At 43.4% G+C, this 22,159-nt stretch overlaps 2 protein-coding genes across 2 annotated transcripts; both read left to right on the forward strand.

Moving 5' to 3' along the window:
• Positions 1–586: 586 nt before the first annotated feature.
• On the forward strand, positions 587–10,738 carry LOC306708501 (uncharacterized protein; the record flags this gene model as incomplete). Its single annotated transcript, XM_079176343.1, has 2 exons — positions 587–650; positions 6,887–10,738. 2 exons carry the CDS (start codon positions 587–589, stop codon positions 10,381–10,383), a joined length of 3,561 nt encoding a protein of 1,186 aa, XP_079032469.1. The 3' UTR covers positions 10,384–10,738.
• A 1,730-nt stretch (positions 10,739–12,468) lies between these two features.
• Positions 12,469–21,288, forward strand: LOC306708502 (uncharacterized protein; the record flags this gene model as incomplete). The annotated part of the gene is made up of 4 exons (XM_079176344.1): positions 12,469–12,839; positions 16,383–16,781; positions 16,885–16,922; positions 21,274–21,288. Exons 1-4 carry the CDS (start codon positions 12,647–12,649, stop codon positions 21,286–21,288), a joined length of 645 nt encoding a protein of 214 aa, XP_079032470.1. The 5' UTR covers positions 12,469–12,646.
• Between the last annotated feature and the right edge of the window lie 871 nt (positions 21,289–22,159).

Consider the following 22,159-nt stretch of genomic DNA (forward strand, 5'->3'; position numbering starts at 1 on the left):
AGCTTTTATATTTATGTTTCTGTGAAGCACTTTTGTGAATAACGTTTTGCTTTTAAAGAGTTATAAATTAAACTTAAACTTACAGTTAACACAAACATAAAAAAACAACAAGGTAAAAAATATCGTATTATTATTTGTGCTCTTTTATTGTGAAGGCCAGAGGAGCGTAGCGGAAGTAGTGTTAGTGTTTCCGGGTCTAATGTACTTCGTTGCATTCCATTCTACTACTACTACTACTACTACTACTGCTGATACTACTACTACTACTACTACTACTACCACCACCCATCTTATCAAAGGACTGCGGGTCAAATGGACTAAAACGCTATTTTATTGTGAAGGCCAGAGGAGCGTACCGGAAGTGTTGCTAGTGCTTCTGGGTCTCTCTATTCTCTCTATCGGAACACAGTTAGCATGTGGCTGTGTTAGCATGTAGCTGAGTGTCAATAAGGACACAAACAGTGTAGTTTTCTTTGGTCTTCTTTCACTCGATCTGTGGAAAATGTCCACAGTTCAGGATGTTCAACATGAATTGAAACGGCGGCTCGCGGACCTCTGATTGGACATTTGGAGACAATATCCGGATATGAAAAGGAGAAAAGTGCTGGATGTGGTTTTAAAGGCCGACATGGAGCTGCGGAGAGAAGCAGGTTGGTTTTCTTTCTCCTGCTGGAAACATCTGTACTGATCATGTTGTCCGTGCTAAGCTAACGTTAGCCTGTTAGCAGCTAGCTCCTGCTAACAGGCTAACGTTAGCAGCTAGCTCCTGCTAACAGCTTCTACTGCGTGTTGAGGATCGATTGATGTGATTAGGAGCAAAGTAACGAAGTACTTGTACTCAACTACTCTTAGTACTAATAACAGATACTTGTGTAACCAAGTGGAACTGACGGGGTGAAACTATTGGGTCCGCCGGACCGGTAATGGGGTGCACGGGCCCTGATTAGGTGAAAAGATGCACCTGCTGGCAAATCGTGTCCTACGTCATTCTCTCCGCCGTCACGAGCGGTGGGGGGGGGGGCGTAGCGGGAGGCCGCGTGCTACAGCGTCTGCAGGCCTCCTGTAGGAGGGCAGCGCGTGTTTATGGGATGGCTGCTTCAGGTTCAGATAGTTATAGTGGAATGTTTTTCATTATGTATTTCATGTGCAATTAAGAAATATGTTAATGTTTGTTTTTTAGAGCTTCCTGAGCAGCGCAGCCAATGGGAGCGTTTCTTTTGCTGTAAGTTGTTTGAACGTCTGAACTCCTGCTGCTCTCTGAAGCCTCTCTGCTCACCACAGAGGACGACATTCATGTCTTCATAACACTGAGATTCATGTCTTCATAACACTGAGATTCACGTCTTCATAACGCTGAGATTCATGTCTTCATGACGCTGAGATTCATGTCTTCATAACACTGAGATTCACGTCTTCATAACGCTGAGATTCATGTCTTCATAACACTGAGATTCATGTGTTCATGACGCTGAGATTCATGTGTTCATGACGCTGAGATTCATGTGTTCATGACGCTGAGATTCATGTGTTCATAACGCTGAGATTCATGTGTTCATGACGCTGAGATTCACGTCTTCATAACACTGAGATTCACGTCTTCATAACGCTGAGATTCACGTCTTCATAACACTGAGATTCACGTCTTCATAACGCTGAGATTCACGTCTTCATAACACTGAGATTCATGTCTTCATAACGCTGAGATTCACGTCTTCATAACGCTGAGATTCACGTCTTCATAACGCTGAGATTCATGTCTTCATAACGCTGAGATTCATGTGTTCATGACGCTGAGATTCATGTGTTCATAACGCTGAGATTCATGTGTTCATGACGCTGAGATTCACGTCTTCATAACGCTGAGATTCATGTCTTCATGACGCTGAGATTCATGTGTTCATGACGCTGAGATTCATGTGTTCATGACGCTGAGATTCATGTGTTCATGACGCTGAGATTCATATGTTCATGACGCTGAGATTCACGTCTTCATAACGCTGAGATTCACGTGTTCATAACGCTGAGATTCATGTGTTCATGACGCTGAGATTCATGTGTTTATAACACTGATATGACGCTGAGATTCACGTCTTCATAACGCTGAGATTCATGTGTTCATGACGCTGAGATTCACGTCTTCATAACGCTGAGATTCATGTGTTCATAACGCTGAGATTCATGTGTTCATGACGCTGAGATTCATGTGTTCATAACACTGATATGACGCTGAGATTCACGTCTTCATAACGCTGAGATTCATGTGTTCATGACGCTGAGATTCATGTGTTCATAACACTGATATGACGCTGAGATTCACGTCTTCATAACGCTGAGATTCATGTGTTCATGACGCTGAGATTCACGTCTTCATAACGCTGAGATTCATGTGTTCATGACGCTGAGATTCATGTGTTCATAACACTGAGATTCATGTCTTCATAACACTGAGATTCATGTGTTCATAACGCCGCCTCGTCTTCGTGCCTTCACGGTGTTGTGAACGGGTCTCTGTGGTACAGTTGTACTCAACTACTCTACTCAAGTACTAATAACAGGTACTTGTACTTCACTTGAGTATTTCTATTATCTGTGGAACCACTGGAGCAAAGTAACGAAGTACATGTACTCAAGTACTAATAATGGGCATCTAGTACTAGTACTAGCATTGTATGCTATTGTATTTAACTCAAAGTAGAAATACTACAGAATATAAATAACAGTATTTAAATAGAGTCTCTGGTCCACCAGAGTCCTCATGATGTAGACACAGAGTCCTCTTCCTCTGGTCCACCAGAGTCCTCATGATGTAGACACAGAGTCCTCCTCCTCTAGTCCACCAGAGTCCTCATGACGTAGACACAGAGTCCTCCTCCTCTAGTCCACCAGAGTCCTCATGACGTAGACACAGAGTCCTCCTCCTCTAGTCCACCAGAGTCCTCATGACGTAGACACAGAGTCCTCTTCCTCTAGTCCACCAGAATCCTCATGACGTAGACACAGAGTCCTCTTCCTCTAGTCCACCAGAGTCCTCATGACGTAGACACAGAGTCCTCCTCCTCTAGTCCACCAGAGTCCTCATGACGTAGACACAGAGTCCTCCTCCTCTAGTCCACCAGAGTCCTCATGACGTAGACACAGAGTCCTCTTCCTCTAGTCCACCAGAGTCCTCATGACGTAGACACAGAGTCCTCCTCCTCTAGTCCACCAGAGTCCTCATGACGTAGACACAGAGTCCTCCTCCTCTAGTCCACCAGAGTCCTCATGACGTAGACACAGAGTCCTCTTCCTCTAGTCCACCAGAGTCCTCATGACGTAGACACAGAGTCCTCTTCCTCTAGTCCACCAGAGTCCTCATGACGTAGACACAGAGTCCTCTTCCTCTGGTCCACCAGAGTCCTCATGATGTAGACACAGAGTCCTCTTCCTCTAGTCCACCAGAGTCCTCATGACGTAGACACAGAGTCCTCTTCCTCTGGTCCACCAGAGTCCTCATGACGTAGACACAGAGTCCTCTTCCTCTAGTCCACCAGAGTCCTCATGACGTAGACACAGAGTCCTCTTCCTCTAGTCCACCAGAGTCCTCATGATGTAGACACAGAGTCCTCCTCCTCTGGTCCACCAGAGTCCTCATGATGTAGACACAGAGTCCTCCTCCTCTGGTCCACCAGAGTCCTCCTCTCTGTCCTGATGTCCGCTCTTTAAGTGCAGCTTGATCCTGGACTACGATGGGTCCAGGTCTCTGTGAGGAAGTGGGCTCAACCGTCACTGAACTCCAGCTGCTGGTTATAATACAATCAGGATCAGACCGTTTGTTATTATGGGATGTTGAATGACGGGAGGAGCAGAACATCTAACAACAATCAGTAGAAACATGTTCAGATGTACGGAGAGATGAAATAAAGAACAAAGGAACAGAGAACAGGACGATAAACAAGAGAGATGTGAGTGTGAAGCCTGGAGGGAGAGGAGGGTGAGGAGGGTGAGGAGGGTGAGGAGGGTGAGGAGGGTGAGGAGGGTGAGGAGGGGAGAGACCGGTAGAATGAGTCAGTGGGGGTCCCGGGCTCTGTTAGTGAGCCCGACTGCAGACGGGAAGAAGCTGTTCATGTGGCGTGAGGTCTTGGTCCTGATGGAGGTCTTGGTCCTGATGGAGGTCTTGGTCTTGGTCCTGATGGAGGTCTTGGTCCTGATGGAGGTCTTGGTCCTGATGGAGGTCTTGGTCGTGGAGAGGCTCGTACAGGGTGAGCGGGGTCGGCTACAACCTTTCTCGCTAAAACAACGACTAGTAGCTTGTTTGCGATCGCGTGACGTTCCGACGGAGGACAGGAAGTGAAGAACCTTCAGACTGCAGGAAGTGAAGAACCTTCAGACTGCAGGAAGTGAAGAACCTTCAGACTGCAGGAAGTGGAGGAAAGTGAAACCATCAAAGGGTTCCAGGAGTCCGGAGGCGGACCCGTGTTCAGTGAGCGGTCCACGACCTCTGAGCCAAAGCAGCACCGAAGGTTTGATTCCCAGATAAACGTCTTCATCAGCGCGTTCCTCAGTAGAGAGTTAAACACGGTTTCACAGCCGCTCATAAATAAATGCTGAGATGATGTTTGAAGTGAGGCCACGCAGTGTTTCTGTCTATTCTTATTAATATTATTAATATTAATATTAATATTATTAATATTAATATTATTAATATTAATATTAATCTTCAGGGTTCAATGTTTTTCTTTCCTTTGAGCCAAACATAACGGACTGAAATGTAAAATACAGCCTCATAATAAATACAAACTATTCTAAATGATTTATTTTGACGTTATCGTCTCTCGTGGTTACCGAAGTAGAAACACAGGATTCAGACGTATTTCATTTAAATATTTAGACTGAACATGATGTGAACGTGTTCTTAGTTGTAATGATGTAATCTGATCGAGTCTTCTCTTTGTTCTCACTGTGACTGTTATTGTTTGTAAAACGCTGCATATTTGTAATGATTCATAACTAAAAACAGATGAATTTACTTCTATTATCGTTTATTAATTTAATATTAGTAACAAATAGAAGCGATGAGTCAACATTTCATCACTGCAAAGAGACCAACAGTAAAATAAATCACGTTTCCTCACGCTGTGCGTCATGTGACGAGCTGCTGTTGTTCACGACTAAATAACAAAGACTTGTAACCAATGAGCATTAAACTCTCCTCACTGACTCATGACTGCAGCTCTGCTTTGGTTCTAGAGTCCATAAAACCAGAGACATCAAAGGTGTATCTGGTTCAAAGAGTTCCACATAGAACCCTCTGGTCAAATCCCAACGTCTTCCTCACGGACTCACGGACTTTGAGACGCTCCCGTGAAGTCCGTGAGGGTTTAGTTCTGTCTGTCAAATCATTGAGTGTTTGAGTCTCTGGCAGACATGTTGAGCCCTTAATGAACCCGAGAATTACCCACAAATCATTGCAGTGTGACGTTAAACACGAGGTGACCAGTGGACGCATGGAGACGTAAACAAAGAGGACGGATCAGTGTGTTCAGCCCGGAGTATTACATTCACAGAAACATTAAGGGTTAAAGATGGAACACAAAATAAAATCAGAGAATATTTATTTATTTATTCATCAAATATTAGATTCAGTCATTGAAGCTCTTTTGACAAAAACGAGTAAATAGATTATATGAAGTTACTTCATCTCGTGAGGAAAGAGCCTGAAGACGTTCAAATCAGGGAGTACAAAGTACACAATAAATACACACAATTATACATCATGTTTGTTGTTGTCATGGTAACGTGATATGTTGCAGCAAAGTGTCCCGTTCATATTCACACCATCTCAGCCCTCACAGCCTCTCACACTCACACACACACCAGCTGACCTCAGTGAGTCCTCGAGGGTTCAGGGTTCAGGGTTTGAGGGTTCAGGGTTTGAGGGTTTGAGGGTTCAGGGTTCAGGGTTCAGGGTTTGAGGGTTCAGGGTTCAGGGTTCAGGGTTCAGGGTTCAGGGTTTGAGGGTTCAGGGTTCAGGGTTTGAGGGTTCAGGGTTTGAGGGTTCAGGGTTTGAGGGTTTAGTGGGGACGTTGGGATTTGGCCAGAGAAACTTAGTTTAAATAGTTTCTACTTCCTGGTTCACTTCACCAAGAAGAAGAAGAAGAAGAAGTGAAATGTTTCTGTTTTTAATCCATTCTAATCAATACTACTTAACGGTTATTTTTCATGACTGAAGACTCTTTGTAGTATATTATTTAAAGATATAAATACATTCAGAACAGGATCAGAATGTATTTATATTTTAAATGTAACTAAATATTGTTTGTAGCAGCAACAGTTTCAAAGTGTCTTTATGAAGTTATTAATATTCACTGGAAACTAAATGTAACATGTCTACAGACGTAGAATCAGTGTCCTCCTTTCCTCTGTCCTCCTTTCCTCTGTCCTCTGTCCTCTGTCCTCTGTCCTCTGTCCTCTTTTTGTATGTAAACAAAATGTTAAATCTACATTCTCAGCTCAACAATGATCTCATTGATGATCCTGTTCTTGTGATCAAACTCCCGATGACATCACTACCGTTACCTGACGGCTGCTCCACAAACAGATGTTCTGTTCTGCTTGTTGGTCACATGTTGTGATGAACTTACTTGTGAAGGTTTTATTGTGTTTGAGAGTTCTACAATGAGAGAGACAAAGACACAGAGACAAAGAAAGAGACAGAGAGACAGAGAGAGGACGTTTGAGACGAGGACATTTCACTCCAGAACTAAGAGTCTCACTGAGCCCCCTGAGCCACAGCTGGACACAAGGATGTCCAGTGTCCGGTTTAAAGGGTGATGATTGTTTATAAATGTGTTTTTTCAGTCTGTAGCAGAGTTTTAACCTGAAGGAATGTGTGTTCTGTTTCCTGCAGACGTCCAGCAGCTGTTGGTGGTTAAAGAAGAGGTTCCCTCTGAACAGCAGGAGTGGATCTCCAGTCTGGACCAGGAGGACCCAGAGCCCCCACACATTAAAGAGGAACAGGAGGACCCAGAGCCCCCACACATTAAAGAGGACCAGGAGGACCCAGAGCCCCCCCACATTAAAGAGGAACAGGAGGACCCAGAGCCCCCACACATTAAAGAGGACCAGGAGGACCCAGAGCCCCCCCACATTAAAGAGGAACAGGAGGAACTCTGGACCAGTCAGGAGGGAGAGCAGCTTCAAGGTCTGGAGGAGGCTGATATCAAGTTCTCATTCACTCCTGTGAAGAGTGAAGATGATGAAGAGGAAGCTCAGTACTCACAACTTCATCAAAGACAAACTGAACAGATGGAAACAGAAGCTGATGGAGAGGACTGTGGAGGACCAGAACCAGACAGGAACTCAGATCCAGATAGACATCCAGAACCAGAACCAGAAACTGAGACTTCAGACTCATCTGAATCTGAGCCTGAAGAAGACTATACAGATCCTGAAAGAAAACCGTTTCGCTGCTCCGTGTGCACCAAAACATTTAAACAGAGAGGAAATCTGAACATACACATGAGGACTCACACGGGAGTGAAACCCTTCGGCTGCTCCGTGTGCGGTAAAAAGTTCACTCAGAAAGCGGGTCTGGACTACCACCTGAGAATCCACACGGGGGAGAAACCGTTCAGTTGCTCACTCTGCGGTAAAAGCTTTCGCCACAAAGGAGCAGTCACGTCTCACATGGCGACGCACACGGGAGCGAAACCGTTCAGCTGCAGGGTTTGTAACAAAAGATTCAGGGCCACGTCGCAGCTTAAAGTCCACAAGTGTGTGGGAGAGTACTCGCGGCTCCTCGGGGCCCGAGGGGACGAACGCAACAAACCGCTGAGCTGCTCCGAATGTGACATGACGTTTCCCAACAACTACCTGCTGGTGACCCACATGAGGATGCACAAAGGAAAGACGCTGTTCACCTGCTCCGTGTGTGGTCAGAAACGTCAGTTCAGTTCCCACCTGGAGATACACATGAGAACCCACACCGGAGAGAAACCGTTCAGCTGCTCCGTTTGCGGTAAACGGTTTTCTCAGAGGGGAATCATGTCGCAGCACATGGCGGTCCACTCTGGGGTGAAGCCGTTCAGCTGCACCGTCTGTGGGAGGAGATTCTTCTGGCATTTTCAGATAAAAAAACACAAGTGTCTCGGTGAGTTCTCACAGTTCAGAGGAAGTGGCTTTAACAAAGAGGACTTTGAAGGATCAGAACCAGCCAGTTCAGATCCAGTTGGACATTTAGAACCAGAAACTGATGAGACTGAACCGTCCTCTGAACCTGATGACAGTGTTGACGTTGAGTTTTGGAAAGAGACCAGGAAACATCAGTCAGGGTTCACGTACCAGAGAAATAAAAAAGTCTCTGTAAATGATGGATTTAATAGCAACAAGAAACCATTCAGCTGCTCTGATGACGAGGCTGAAACTGAACCCAAGACTGATGACGGAGTTGAAGGTGATCGACCTCAATCAGGTCTGAAGCATCTGAACAGTGAGGAGGTCTCTGTCAGAGATCCAGGATGTAACACTGACATGAAACCTTTCAGCTCCTCTGAGTGTCACGAAAGATCTGAAGACAGTCTCACTCTGCTGACACACAAGAACGCCCCCACAGGAGAGAAACCATTCGGCTGCTTGTTTTGCGGGAAAGGATTTGCGACGGCGGGACACCTGTCAAGACACACGTCCATCCACACGGGAGAGAAACCGCTTGGCTGCATCGTTTGTCAAGAGAGATTCGCTCTGGAGTCCCAACTCGTTGGTCACGAGTGTGTCGGCGAGTCCTCGCGGCTCCAAGACGACACGTCGGTCGGCGGCTCTCAGAGCGGTGGAGGGTTGAACAGGAAGCACCAGCTGCAGGTTCCCGTGAGACTCCACACGGGACTGAAACCGTTCGGCTGTTCAGTTTGCGGTAGAACGTTTGCCGAGCGTGAGAGCTTAAGTTCTCACATGACATGTCACTCAGGGGAGAAACCGTTCCGCTGCTCAGTGTGCAACACAGGATGCAGTGACAGCGAGTCGTTGGTTCAGCACATGAGGATCCACGCGAGGCAAACGCAATTCAGTTGCACCGTTTGTGGGAAAGAATTTGCTTGGAGGAGACATCTGGAGAAACATCTGGAAGTCCACTCGAGGGAGAAAGTCTACAGCTGCAGATATTGTGAGCAAAGATTCGGTTGGCATTATCAGCTGAAATATCATCAGTGTGTCGGTCATCGGTCCTCACAGCTTCATCAGAGTCGGACTGAGGAGAACAGAGAGGCGGAGCCTCCAGAAGGTGATGGAGAGGACTGTGGAGGACCAGAACCAGACAGGAACTCAGATCCACATAGACATCCAGAACCAGAACCTGGAGGCTCTTCTGAACCTGAGACTGAAGACAGTGCCGACAGTGATTTTTGGGACGAGAGCTGTGGACGTCTGTCTGTTTTAAACTCTGTGAAACATGATGATGTCTCTCAGAGCAATGAAACATTTACCAACCACCACAGAAGAAGAAGTCCTACAGGAGGGGAACAGTCCACAGAAGGAGGAAGTCTGAGCAGGCACATGGACCCAGAGCCCCCCCACATTAAAGAGGAACAGGAGGAACTCTGGACCAGTCAGGAGGGAGAGCAGCTTCAAGGTCTGGAGGAGGCTGATATCAAGTTCTCATTCACTCCTGTGAAGAGTGAAGATGATGAAGAGGAAGCTCAGTCCTCACAACTTCATCAAAGACAAACTGAACAGATGGAAACAGAAGCTGATGGAGAGGACTGTGGAGGACCAGAACCAGACAGGAACTCAGATCCACATAGACATCCAGAACCAGAGACTGATGATAGTGTTGATAGTGATTTTTGGAAGGAGACCAGAGAACCTCAGTCGGGTTTAAACTCTCTGAAGAATAATGAAATCTCTGACAGTATTATGGGATGTCATTCCGTCAACAAAGAAGAGTGTCTTGAACCCGACAGCGACGACAGCGATTTTTGGAAAGACGACAGGAAATCCGGTCTAAACGGTAACGAAGTTCCCGAAAGCGAAATGAGGTTCACCGTCACAAAACCGTACAGCTGCACCGAGTGCGGAAAGAGATTCCACCACGATTACAATCTGAAGAACCACATGAAGTACCACACGGGGGAGAAGGCCTTCTTCTGCTCCGTCTGTGGTCTGAAATGTCTCTACAAGTCCCATCTAGAGATCCACATGAGAACTCACACCAGAGAGAAACCGTTCCCGTGTCTGGTCTGCGGTAAGAAATACGCTCACAAGGCCAGCATGCAGTCGCACATGGCCGTCCACACGGTGGAGAAACAGTACAGCTGCAGCGTCTGCGGCGAAGGCTTCGCTTGGTACACGGAGCTGAAGTACCACCAGTGTGCCGGAGAGTCGACGCGAGAAATCTGGAGAGAAGCGGTGTGACTCGGCTCTTTGTCCAGTTTTTGTTTTTTATTCATAAACGGCGAATCTGAATCTTCATAAAGTCTCGTCGTCCCAAAAGAAAACCAAAACATTCCGTTTGCTGTAAATTATCTTATAAAGCAGCAATATTTCACATTTTTGCATAAAAAAACCAAATGAATCTTTTCAGTCAGTTGAGCTGAATGTTGTGATTAAAACCGAAACGATCACGTTTACTATTTCTATAGAAATTGATTTGATTTTGTTTTTGAAAAGTGATGAAAGAATTCCTAAATGTTGTCGTTCATTCATCGCTGTAACTGTTGTGCTGACGCGGTGGAGCTCATTCAAGCCACAGATGAGAATAAACTTAACCTTTGACCTCTGGGTGAACTTCCTGTGGATCTCTTGTTTCTAACCATCGTCACACTGGGGGGGGGGGGCTCTTTATTATTCCACCTCTTTATAAAATGTACATTGTTGGTTTTGATAAACTGAGTGTGAGTAAATATGATCAGTGGAATAATGAAACAACTACTTCAGTACAAATTCAATTTTCCATTTTATTCAGCGTTGTACCTCCTCAACGTCTCAGAGGAATGTTGAACTCTTTACTCCACGACGTTTGTCTGGAAGCTTTAGTTTCTCGTTACATTAGAATGTTTCCTAACGACCCAAACTGAACAACAGAGTATAAAGAGTTCAAATGAGCTGCAGCAGGAATAACGATCCAAACAATATACATATTTAATATCCGTAATAGAACACTGACCGGGATCATGTTTCTGTTCATTAGTACTTTTATTACTGTTGTTTTAGTTCAGTGAACGATGAACTGAAGTCGGGTTGAATGTGTGAAGCTGACAGCCCCCCCCCCCCCCCCCCCGCTCCCATTCTGATGGAGGACAGGAGTCAGCAGGTCCAGATCAAAATCAAAAGATATTTAATAACCAACAGAAGCCAAAACAACTGCAAACTGAAGTACACCATGAATGATAAAACAGACCCCGTTCAGGCCACCCAGCTAACTAGTGTGTTCACTGGATGGCCCCGAGGAAGTCTGCCTCTCTCCTGGGATTCACAGCTCCTTGTCCCCCCAAAGTTACATCCCTGAGCCCATCGATCAGCTCAGTGATTGGCTCATCCAGTAAGCCCCTCCTGGGCCGATGACCTATTGTTCTGTTCTTCTCACCTACAGTAGGTCAGCCAGCTTCGGTCCAACCCCCGCTGGCAGACGCCTCCTTACATTCTTGGGGCCAGTTCCTTTGTTTGATTCGCTTCCAGTAGACTCCTCACACCTTCCTCTTACAGCATGAAATGACCTCTTGGTCTAAACTCTTACAAGTAAACACACTAACATATATAATATATATTATTACATATATAACATCCAGCACTAGGAATGCTCTAAAACTTAAATTCCTCACACTAGCTGCTGGGTTGGCCGACCCTTTCTTATAATGTCCAGTTTTTCTGGAAATGTCCTTTCCCGTTTCCGTTTCTCCTTCAGTGGTTCGGTAAAGTTGGAAAGATATTCAAAGATTCGGACTTCCCGGTTCAATAAATCGTTAGTGAAACGTTGCTAAAATACAAACGATACCTCTGTGTAACCGTAATGAGTTAGACAACAAGCTACAACCTTTATTTAATTAAACCGGGCCGTCTGACGGACTCCTCCGAGCTGGACAAACTGCATCGCTCTCAATGAGCGGCCGTCTGCGAGACGATGTGGAAAATACTACAACAATATTCAATAACTTCACTGTCATGCAATGTTATGTAACCAAAATCAATTCACACATCAATGGGCTCCTCCTTGTTGTGCTACAACTGTTACTTTGATAAAATATGATTTTGATTTTGATAAATAAACAATTCCCCTTTATTTATCTAAATGCATCAATAACACTTGCGGACTTTTATTCTGAAAGTCAGCAGCGGATGTGCCCCGGAAGCTGTATTGTTCACTGAGGCTAACTTCACAGTCTGTGATCAAGATGGCGTCTATCAGAAACACGCCTGTTAGAGTCTCTGTGTTGTGTTCACAGAGTGTGTGTGAGCTCCGTCTCTGTGTGTCCGGAGAAACCTTCTGAATGGACTTTTCTCTCCGTGTGTTTCCTCTGACTCATCTCCCGGTAGACTACAAAGCTATTGGAGTTAGCTTAGCATGCTAGCTGGGACGGAAGTGATCGACACAGCGCTGGTCAGAGTGACTGTGTGATGAGAGCAAACGGTGTTTGTGACGGAGTTTGTGTGGAGAACCAGTTTGTGACGTTGTGTGAAAATGTCTAAAGTCCAAATGCTGAGATGTTTAGTCAACCAGCGACTAACTGCGGCTGCTGAAGAGATATTTGGTGTGTTTGAAAGAACGATAGCAGAGTACGAGGAGGAACTTTCTCGTTCCAAAGAGGAGAACGAGCGACAACGGAAACTACTGGACGCTGTTTTCATCCCTCAGCTTCGGCTACACAGAGCAGGTTGGTTCTATTTACTTCTTCTCTGGTTGATTTTAATGATTCGCTTCCTTCCTCGATTCCTCGAAATATAAATGCTTCACATCCGGTGTTCCGTCTCTACTGGTTCCCCTTCCGGGCGCAGCAGCTGTCGACAAACATTCACAAACATATTGCTGTAGATCTATAAACCACATCTCGTCTCCATGGCGGGATTATGAATGTATAAGTGAGACTACGTCACAGCCACGTGAGCAGAAATACAAGAGAATATATTTATGTAAAGATCAACAACCTGGATTCAAACTGTCGATCCGCCACTAAAGAAGTGTCAGTCCTTCACTTATTCATCATTCATCATTCATCATTCATCATTCAGTCATTCGTCATTCAGTCATTCATCATTCATCATTCAGTCATTCGTCATTCAGTCATTCGTCATTCAGTCATTCGTCATTCAGTCATTCGTCATTCATCATTCAGTCATTCAGTCATTCGTCATTCGTCATTCAGTCATTCGTCATTCAGTCATTCGTCATTCAGTCATTCGTCATTCATCATTCAGTCATTCAGTCATTCGTCATTCAGTCATTCGTCATTTGTCATTCAGTCATTCGTCATTCGTCATTCAGTCATTCATCATTCAGTCATTCGTCATTCAGTCATTCGTCATTCAGTCATTCGTCATTCAGTCATTCGTCATTCATCATTCATCATTCATCATTCAGTCATTCAGTCATTCGTCATTCAGTCATTCGTCATTCATCATTCATCATTCGTCATTCAGTCATTCGTCATTCGTCATTCAGTCATTCGTCATTCAGTCATTCGTCATTCGTCATTCAGTCATTCGTCATTCGTCATTCAGTCATTCGTCATTCAGTCATTCGTCATTCGTCATTCAGTCATTCATCATTCAGTCATTCGTCATTCAGTTATTCATCATTCAGTCATTCATCATTCAGTTATTCATCATTCAGTTATTCATCATTCAGTTATTCATCATTCAGTCATTCATCATTCAGTTATTCATCATTCAGCTATTCGTCATTCAGTCATTCGTTATTCAGTCATTCGTCATTCAGTCATTCAGTTATTCGTTATTCGTCATTCAGTCATTCGTCATTCAGTCATTCATCATTCAGTCATTCATCATTCAGTCATTCATCATTCAGTCATTCATCATTCAGTTATTCATCATTCAGTCATTCATCATTCAGTCATTCATCATTCAGTCATTCATCATTCAGTCATTCATCATTCAGTTATTCATCATTCAGTCATTCATCATTCAGTTATTCATCATTCAGTCATTCATCATTCAGTCATTCATCATTCAGTCATTCATCATTCAGTCATTCATCATTCAGTTATTCATCATTCAGTCATTCATCATTCAGTCATTCATCATTCAGTTATTCATCATTCAGTCATTCATCATTCAGTTATTCATCATTCAGTCATTCATCATTCAGTCATTCATCATTCAGTCATTCATCATTCAGTTATTCATCATTCAGTCATTCATCATTCAGTCATTCATCATTTTGGTTTAAGCTGAACAGAAACCTTCAAACACTGATTTAATAAGTTTAATGAGTTTAATGAGTTTAATGAGTTTAATAAGTTGAATGAGTTTAATAAGTTTAATGAGTTTAATGAGTTGAATGAGTTTAATGAGTTTAATGAGTTGAATGAGTTGAATGAGTTTAATGAGTTGAATAAGTTGAATGAGTTTAATGAGTTTAATGAGTTGAATGAGTTGAATGAGTTGAATGAGTTGAATGAGTTTAATAAGTTTAATGAGTTTAATGAGTTTAATGAGTTTAATGAGTTTAATGAGTTGAATGAGTTTAATGAGTTTAATGAGTTTAATGAGTTTAATGAGTTTAATAAGTTTAATGAGTTTAATAAATTTAATGAGTTTAATGAGTTTAATGAGTTTAATAAGTGAGAGACAATCACATTTAATGTGACTCAGAGCATCACAGTGTTCATGGTCGGCACCCTCCAGGGTAACAAAGAGCATTTGACACAAAGACTTGAACAGAGACTTTGTGTCCAGCTTGCTGATGGAAAATCAATCTGAATAAATAATCCATGTTACATTTATTTAGTCTTTCACTTATTAAACTCAAATGAACTGATCACTGAAAGACAAACTCCATCCTCCTTTCTTTGTGAACAAAGAGTTTAGTCCCACGGTTAAATCCTAACTCACAAATCCGTTTCTCCTCCTTCAGCTGTTGAGTGTAAAGAATGTACCCCCCCCCCCTCCTCCGATACGTGGTTCAGATCCATCAGATTACTTCTCAACCCTTAATTCGTCGAGTTAGATCTGAAACGGCGGCGTCTCTACATGAGGTCTCTCTCTCCACGGAGCTTCATCCCGCTGCATTGTTCAATGCCTCTCTTTAGGGCTGCAACTAACGATTATTTTATTAATCGATTAATCTGTCGATTATTTGTTCGATTAATCGATGAATCGGATAAAAAAACTAAAAACTAAAAAGCATTAATTTCTAACCCTTTATTCAAAAACAGAGCTGACAGTGCACATTCACAGAGCAAAGAATCTTCAGAAAGTGCACAAACAGGTTGCTCCTTGATCGTCCCTGAGCTGTTAAAGTAATAATTTAATAAGTGGACTAATATCAGGAGTGGGGTTCAGAGGGTCACGCCTCTCAGTGAAGGGTAGACTCACGCTGATCCATCAGTGTGGCGCTGCAGCCCCGGACATCTAAGAGCATCACAGACCTGTTGTTGCTCAGTCTCGTGCGGCTGAACGCCACGTGTCGCTCTAAGAAGACGCCGACCGCACGGGGCCGCGTCACTAGTCAGCATGCCGGAGTCTCGTTCGTTATCGGAATGAACCAGACAAACCGCTCCACCGACTAAGAACGGCCATGAACCACCACCACAGAGTCCAGAGAGCATCAACCTGTCAATCCTCTCCGTGTCCGGGTCGGGTGAGGTTCCCCGGCCGTCCCTCTTAATCACGGCCCCAGTTCAGAGAAAAACCCACAAAATAGACCCGGAGTCCTGTTCCGTTATTCCTAGCTGCGGTATTCAGGCGACCGGGCTTTGAACACTCAAACATCTCCGACACTTACTGAGTGGCGTAATAATCGCGCAACACAACGAATCGATAATGAAATTCGTTGCCAACTCTTTTAATAATCGATTTTTATGGATTCGTTGTTGCAGCCCTACCTCTCTTATAAACCGTTAATGTGTCTGCATATCTCCGGGCTAAGGAGGATTCTAAAGCGTGATTTCATTTCATGAATAGTTACGTTGCTGGAGAGAGAACGGTTTATTGGTAAGTAAGTGAAAGTAACAGCTGAAAGATTTATTTTCCTCCCTCTCAGCCTGTTTGTTGTTTACATTTCGGTTGTTAATCAGATGAACTCATTGAGAAAACGTTCCATCATTAATGGTTCTTTTGCTGAATTTATTCTCTATTTTTGGACTACATCTGATTGTTTGCACTCTTTTATTATTTTCTCTTCAAGTTTAGTCTGAGAGGTGTTCAGTAACGTGTCTGTACTTCATTCTGTTCTGCAGACGTCCAGCAGCTGTTGGTGGTTAAAGAAGAGGTTCCCCCTGAGCAGCAGGACTGGAGCTCCAGTCTGGACCAGGAGGACCCAGAGCCCCCACACATTAAAGAGGACCAGGAGGACCCAGAGCCCCCCCACATTAAAGAGGACCAGGAGGAACTCTGGACCAGTCAGGAGGGAGAGCAGCTTCAAGGTCTGGAGGAGGCTGATATCACCAAGTTCTCATTCACTCCTGTGAAGAGTGAAGATGATGAAGAGGAAGCTCAGTACTCACAACTTCATCAAAGACAAACTGAACAGATGGAAACAGAAGCTGATGGAGAGGACTGTGGAGGACCAGAACCAGACAGGAACTATGATCCAGATACACATTTACAACTATCCAGCAGTGACAAAACCTCACAATGTAACAAACAAGAAACTGATGACAGTGTTGACTGGAAGGAGACCAGAGAACCTCAGTCAGGTTTAAACTCTCTGAATAATGACGTTTTTGTCGGTGGTTCCAGATGTAGTGCTGGAGAGAAACCATTTCGCTGCTCTGAGTGTGAGAAAACATTTGGCAAAGCAAGATGTCTAAAGAGACACATGATAATTCACACAGGAGAGAGACCATTCAGTTGCTCACTTTGCGGGAAAAGATTTATACAAAAAGTACATCTAGCAGACCACATGGCCCGGCACATCGGGGTGAAACCGTTTAGTTGCTTAGTTTGCGGTAAAGGATTTATACAAAAGCGAGAGCTGACGTTCCACATGGCACGTCACACAGGGGAGAAACCATTCAGTTGCTCAGTCTGTAAGAAGTCTTTTGCACAGAGAGGGAATTTACAGACACACATGAGAATCCACACACGAGAGAGACCTTTCAAGTGCTCAGTTTGTGGTCAAAGCTTTTTGCAAAAAGCATATCTGAAGAGACACATGATAACTCACACCGGAGAGAAACCCTACAGCTGCTCCGTTTGCAAGAAATCTTTTGCACAGAGAGGAAATTTACAGACACACGCGAGAATCCACACAGGAGAGAAACCATTCATCTGCTCACTGTGTGGGAAAACTTTTATCAAAAGTGGAAACCTAAAGGTACACATGAGGACTCATACAGGAGAGAAACCATTTGGTTGCTGCTGATGGAGGGGACAATGGAGGACCAGAGTCAGCCAGGAACTTAGATCCAGATAGACATTTGACAAGACTGATGACAGATGGGATTAGACATTTTACCACCGTATGATAAACACAGCGAAAGCTGAGTTTGTGATTCCACCAACTGCTCTGATATTTGTTTTGAGGATCTTTGGTTCTCTTTTGTCCTGGTCTCACTGTAAGGGAAACAACAATGTTTATAGTGGGACATGTGAAGAGGCTCCTAAACAACTTTAACTCTTAACAGACTCACAAAGTGTTGTTTTTTTAGGGGCACAGAGCATATTTAAGGGGAGATGGCAGGTCAAGAGTATATATTAGTGCTGGGCAACGATTACAATGTTTAATCGCGATTAATCTCATTGGTATGCGCAAAATTCAATAATGAATCTAAAGTAGTGTATTGTGCTCTTTTATGTTAAAGTGCTGCTCTATGAACTAAAGGTCAACAACATTTGGTGTAAACACGTTAAACTCATCCGGTTGTTGTTAACAGCAGGATTCTCTTCACACAGCAGCAGTTCTATCTCTTCTCTCTCTGTGCTCAGTGTGTGAACATGAACAACATGAACAACACGTTTCATCACAATGTGTGTGTTGTGTGTTCTCCTCTTCATCACTATGATGCTGTAACTCAGAGGTGATGAAGGTCACCCAGCGATGTCCAGTAGTCTCCAGTGAGAGCAGCAGCTGGTGCTCGTTGTGACGCGTCGCTGTTGTCGTCTCTCCTTTAACACAACTCGTGTGTTCTTCTGGTGACGGTGCGTCTTGAGGCTCATACGTGACGTCATTGGTTGATCCTAAAGGTGCGTTCACACCAAACGAGACGTGAACGCGCCTTGAGGACGTTCCTCAGACCGACATCTTCACAACACCAACCTGCAGTGTGTCTCCACTTCTCTGTAGCATCTGTTAGCTTGTCTCTGTAGCATCTGTTAGCTTGCATCTGTTAGCTTGTCTCTGTAGCATCTGTTAGCTTGCATCTGTTAGCTTGTCTCTGTAGCATCTGTTAGCTTGTGTTGCTTTAGTTTCTCTAACCTTCTCCCACGCGCTGCATCAACGTAGTCTGAAGACTTCCTCCACCGCTGCCAGTGAGCAAGGCACTTTCATAATAATAATAATTAAAAAAAAGAAATGCGTTAATGCTCGATAAAATTGTCGCCGTTAATTAATTAATGTGTTAACGCGATAATAACACTGCTGCTGCTGTTATGCGAACACAACACACGCATGGAAGGGAAACCAGTAGGACGTAACACCGGCACCCACTGCATGCCCAGAGTACGTGAATAGTCACGTGATATTCGTTTTCAGGCGTTTTAGTCTGGATCTCGAAAACAATGCTGAAACGCCGTGTGGACGGAGATCGTTTTTGTTTGTTAAAACTCGTATTAAACGTATTCATGTGGATGTAGCCTCAGGGAGTCGCAGCAGACGGGCCGAAGAGCCGGATGCGGCTCCGGAGCCGCGGGTTGCCGACCCCTGACCTATACGATGAATATTTAGGTTTTTTTGATGACACACCATACTGTCTGTCTTTTTCTTTAAAACTTTTATCATGCTATATTATGACTTATTTTGACTTACTATTCATTGACCTTTTATGACCTATACTATGGCTTTCTATGACGTACTATACTGTAACTTTTTTAATACATTTTAAAAAAAGTCAGATTAAGGTCATCATTATATATATATATGTATATATATATATATATATATATGTATATATATATGTATATATATATATATATATATATATATATATATATGTATATATATATGTATATATATATATATATATATATATATATATATATATATGTATATATATATGTATATATATATAAAATGGACAGGTAGAAGTGAGCTGAAATATTGAGGTATAAAATGGGACTCGGTGTGGTAGGTCCTCTACTATTCTGTGTGATGTACACACATATATGTGTGTACACATATATGTATGTTTACACATATATGTACACATATATGTGTATATATATATAATGCAATAAATGTCATCTTTGGAACTTTGTCACCAGATCTGGAAATGTGATTTATTTGCGGAGGATTTGGGGCCTTAAGGAAGACATTTAGAACATGTTGTTGAAAAACTGCGAGAAGGGACGAAAACAAGTTGAAATATGGGAAAAGAACGAGGATTTAAATTGTCATCTTAAAAAAAAATGAAAGTAATGTTCTTTGTGAGGCTTTCAGCTGAATCTGATTTAGAAATATTAGAGACACTATGACTGCAGATTAACATGTAAAGACCACATTAAACCTACAAAACCAGATAAATCCAGATTAGATTATGGTGGTACAGCACGTGGTTCAGCATCAGAAACCAGATGTAATCCAGACCAGGACCCTCAGAGTCCTGTACAGGTGCAGTAAAAACATCACCTGTGAAGTAGAGAAATAACATCGTGGTTAATTATTGGATAAATCTTAGAATCACCCAAACCAAGAAAAATAGTTTTACAGGCATGTTGGGAAAGACGTAAAGACGAGTTTTAGATAAAAGATCCAGAGGTGGACTTTAAGGTAAGACATAAAAACACTAATATACAGATCAACAATACTCTGCTGCAGCAGTTCACTCACAAAACTGAAATATTAAAACGTATTTTTTTGCTGTGTAAACAATTGAATTGTGTGCAATTTTATTTTGGTGGGTTGACCAACAGAGATCAAAGCGTTGACGTTTGCAGTGACTCCATGTCGGCGCTAATTAATAATAAAAGTAAAGTCATGAAAAACTGAAAGAGCTGCTTTATTTATTCCATATATGTTTCTTTTCCTCTACTCCTTGAACATACATGTATGTTATTCTCTAAAAAGTCTATTCAATCATTTAACTTCCTGTTTGGGTTTTTATGAGGAAGTCTGTAATTTCAATAAGACTTTTAGACTTTTATTTTGAAAGTCAGCAGCGGATGTGCCCGGGAAGCTGTATTGTTCACTGAGGCTAACTTCACAGCAGAGTGACTGTGATGAGAGTAAACGGTGTTTGTGTCGTTGTGTGAAAATGTCTAAAGTCCAAAAGCTGAGATGTTTAGTCAACCAGCGACTAACTGCGGCTGCTGAAGAGATATTTGGTGTGTTTGAAAGAACGATAGCAGAGTACGAGGAGGAACTTTCTCGTTCCAAAGAGGAGAACGAGCGACAACGGAAACTACTGGACGCTGTTTTCATCCCTCAGCTTCGGTCACACAGAGCAGGTTGGTTCTCTTCACTTCTTAAAACACAGAGTGTTGATGAAGGACAACAAACTGGTTTTAAAGACTAAACACCAAGAAATCTGGATTGAATCTCAATATTTAGTTGCATTAAAAAGCTGGTTAATGTGTGAAAGGAGTCCGTCTATCGTTCTTCAATAATGATTTTACAAAGTAGAATCAGACACAATCCACCTGTAATAGTTCTATAAATATAATACTAACATGTTTATCAGAAGAGTCAACGTTCTGAATGAAGAAACTCTTCTAACATGAACGTCAGTGCTTTGAATTATTAAAGCCTTCTGATCTGTGATTGGCTCACAGCTGTGATAGAAATGTTAGTGTGTGAGAACATTAGTTTGTGTTTGGTGCTCACTAACAGAGGTGTGACTTGTGATCGTCTACTGAGGGAACAGGACCATATGGGATCTCTGCCTTTGCTTTGTTTAGGTGTGAAGGTTCCCAGAGATCATCCAGAGCAATAAAGACACATGTGTTCATGTGTTCATGTGTTCATGTCCTCAGAAGAGGAAGGCGTGACCGGAGGGGTCAATGGGGAGCTTGACACTGCTGATCAGTAGTGATAATGTAAATACCAGATGTTCCCCCCACTGTGTGCTGAGAGGCTTCAGAGCAGGAGACAAACTGGCCTCTTGGCTCGTCCTCTGCGTCTGTGCTGCAGTCAGTACGACGCTGAAGAAATACTTTAAAGACAAACGTCTTTCCTCGATGTGTCTTGTTTCAGTATTCAGTATTGTCCGACTCACTCGGTATTGAATGTTTTTTCCACCACACTGGTCTGTTCCACACGGCTGAGAGAATAAAGATCAGATATTGTCATACGGGCCATAAATCATCAACACGTGGAACAGAATCCACATGTGGTTCTAGTCCGACCGGTTGTGGTTTTATGAAGCTGTTCCTCATTCACACCGTCGCTGAGCCGGTTCTATGTTCTGTGTTCTATGTTCTATGTTCTGTGTTCGATCCGTGGACCGAGCTCTGGTCGGTCCGTCGGTGGTGCTTTGATACGAGTGGATCTCTGATCTCGGGGTGCGGCTGTGAAGCAGCGGGTAGTTAGAGCTCTGATCAGGATGTCGGTGGTTCGATCCCCAGCATTGACTTGGGCCTCGGGCCTCTACCGTCGGTGTGTGATTGTGTGAATGTTGACATGAAGTGCACAGCGCTTTGAGTGGTCAGAAGACTAGAAAGAAGTCCATTCAACATGAAGACAGAGTTCTTTAATTAAAGCAGTAAACACTCCGAGCATCCGTTAGTGCTGAGTCAGCAGTGAGTCGGCTCATGTGGCTGTAGATGAAATGTTTGAGGCGTAGATAAACCCAACTTCAGTGGAACGATGTCGCCATCCAGTCTGTAGTGAACGATGACGGAAAGACGATGAAATGTGATA

Source organism: Pholis gunnellus, assembly GCF_910591455.1.
Source record: "Pholis gunnellus genome assembly, chromosome: 16".
Taxonomy (NCBI): domain Eukaryota; kingdom Metazoa; phylum Chordata; class Actinopteri; order Perciformes; family Pholidae; genus Pholis; species Pholis gunnellus.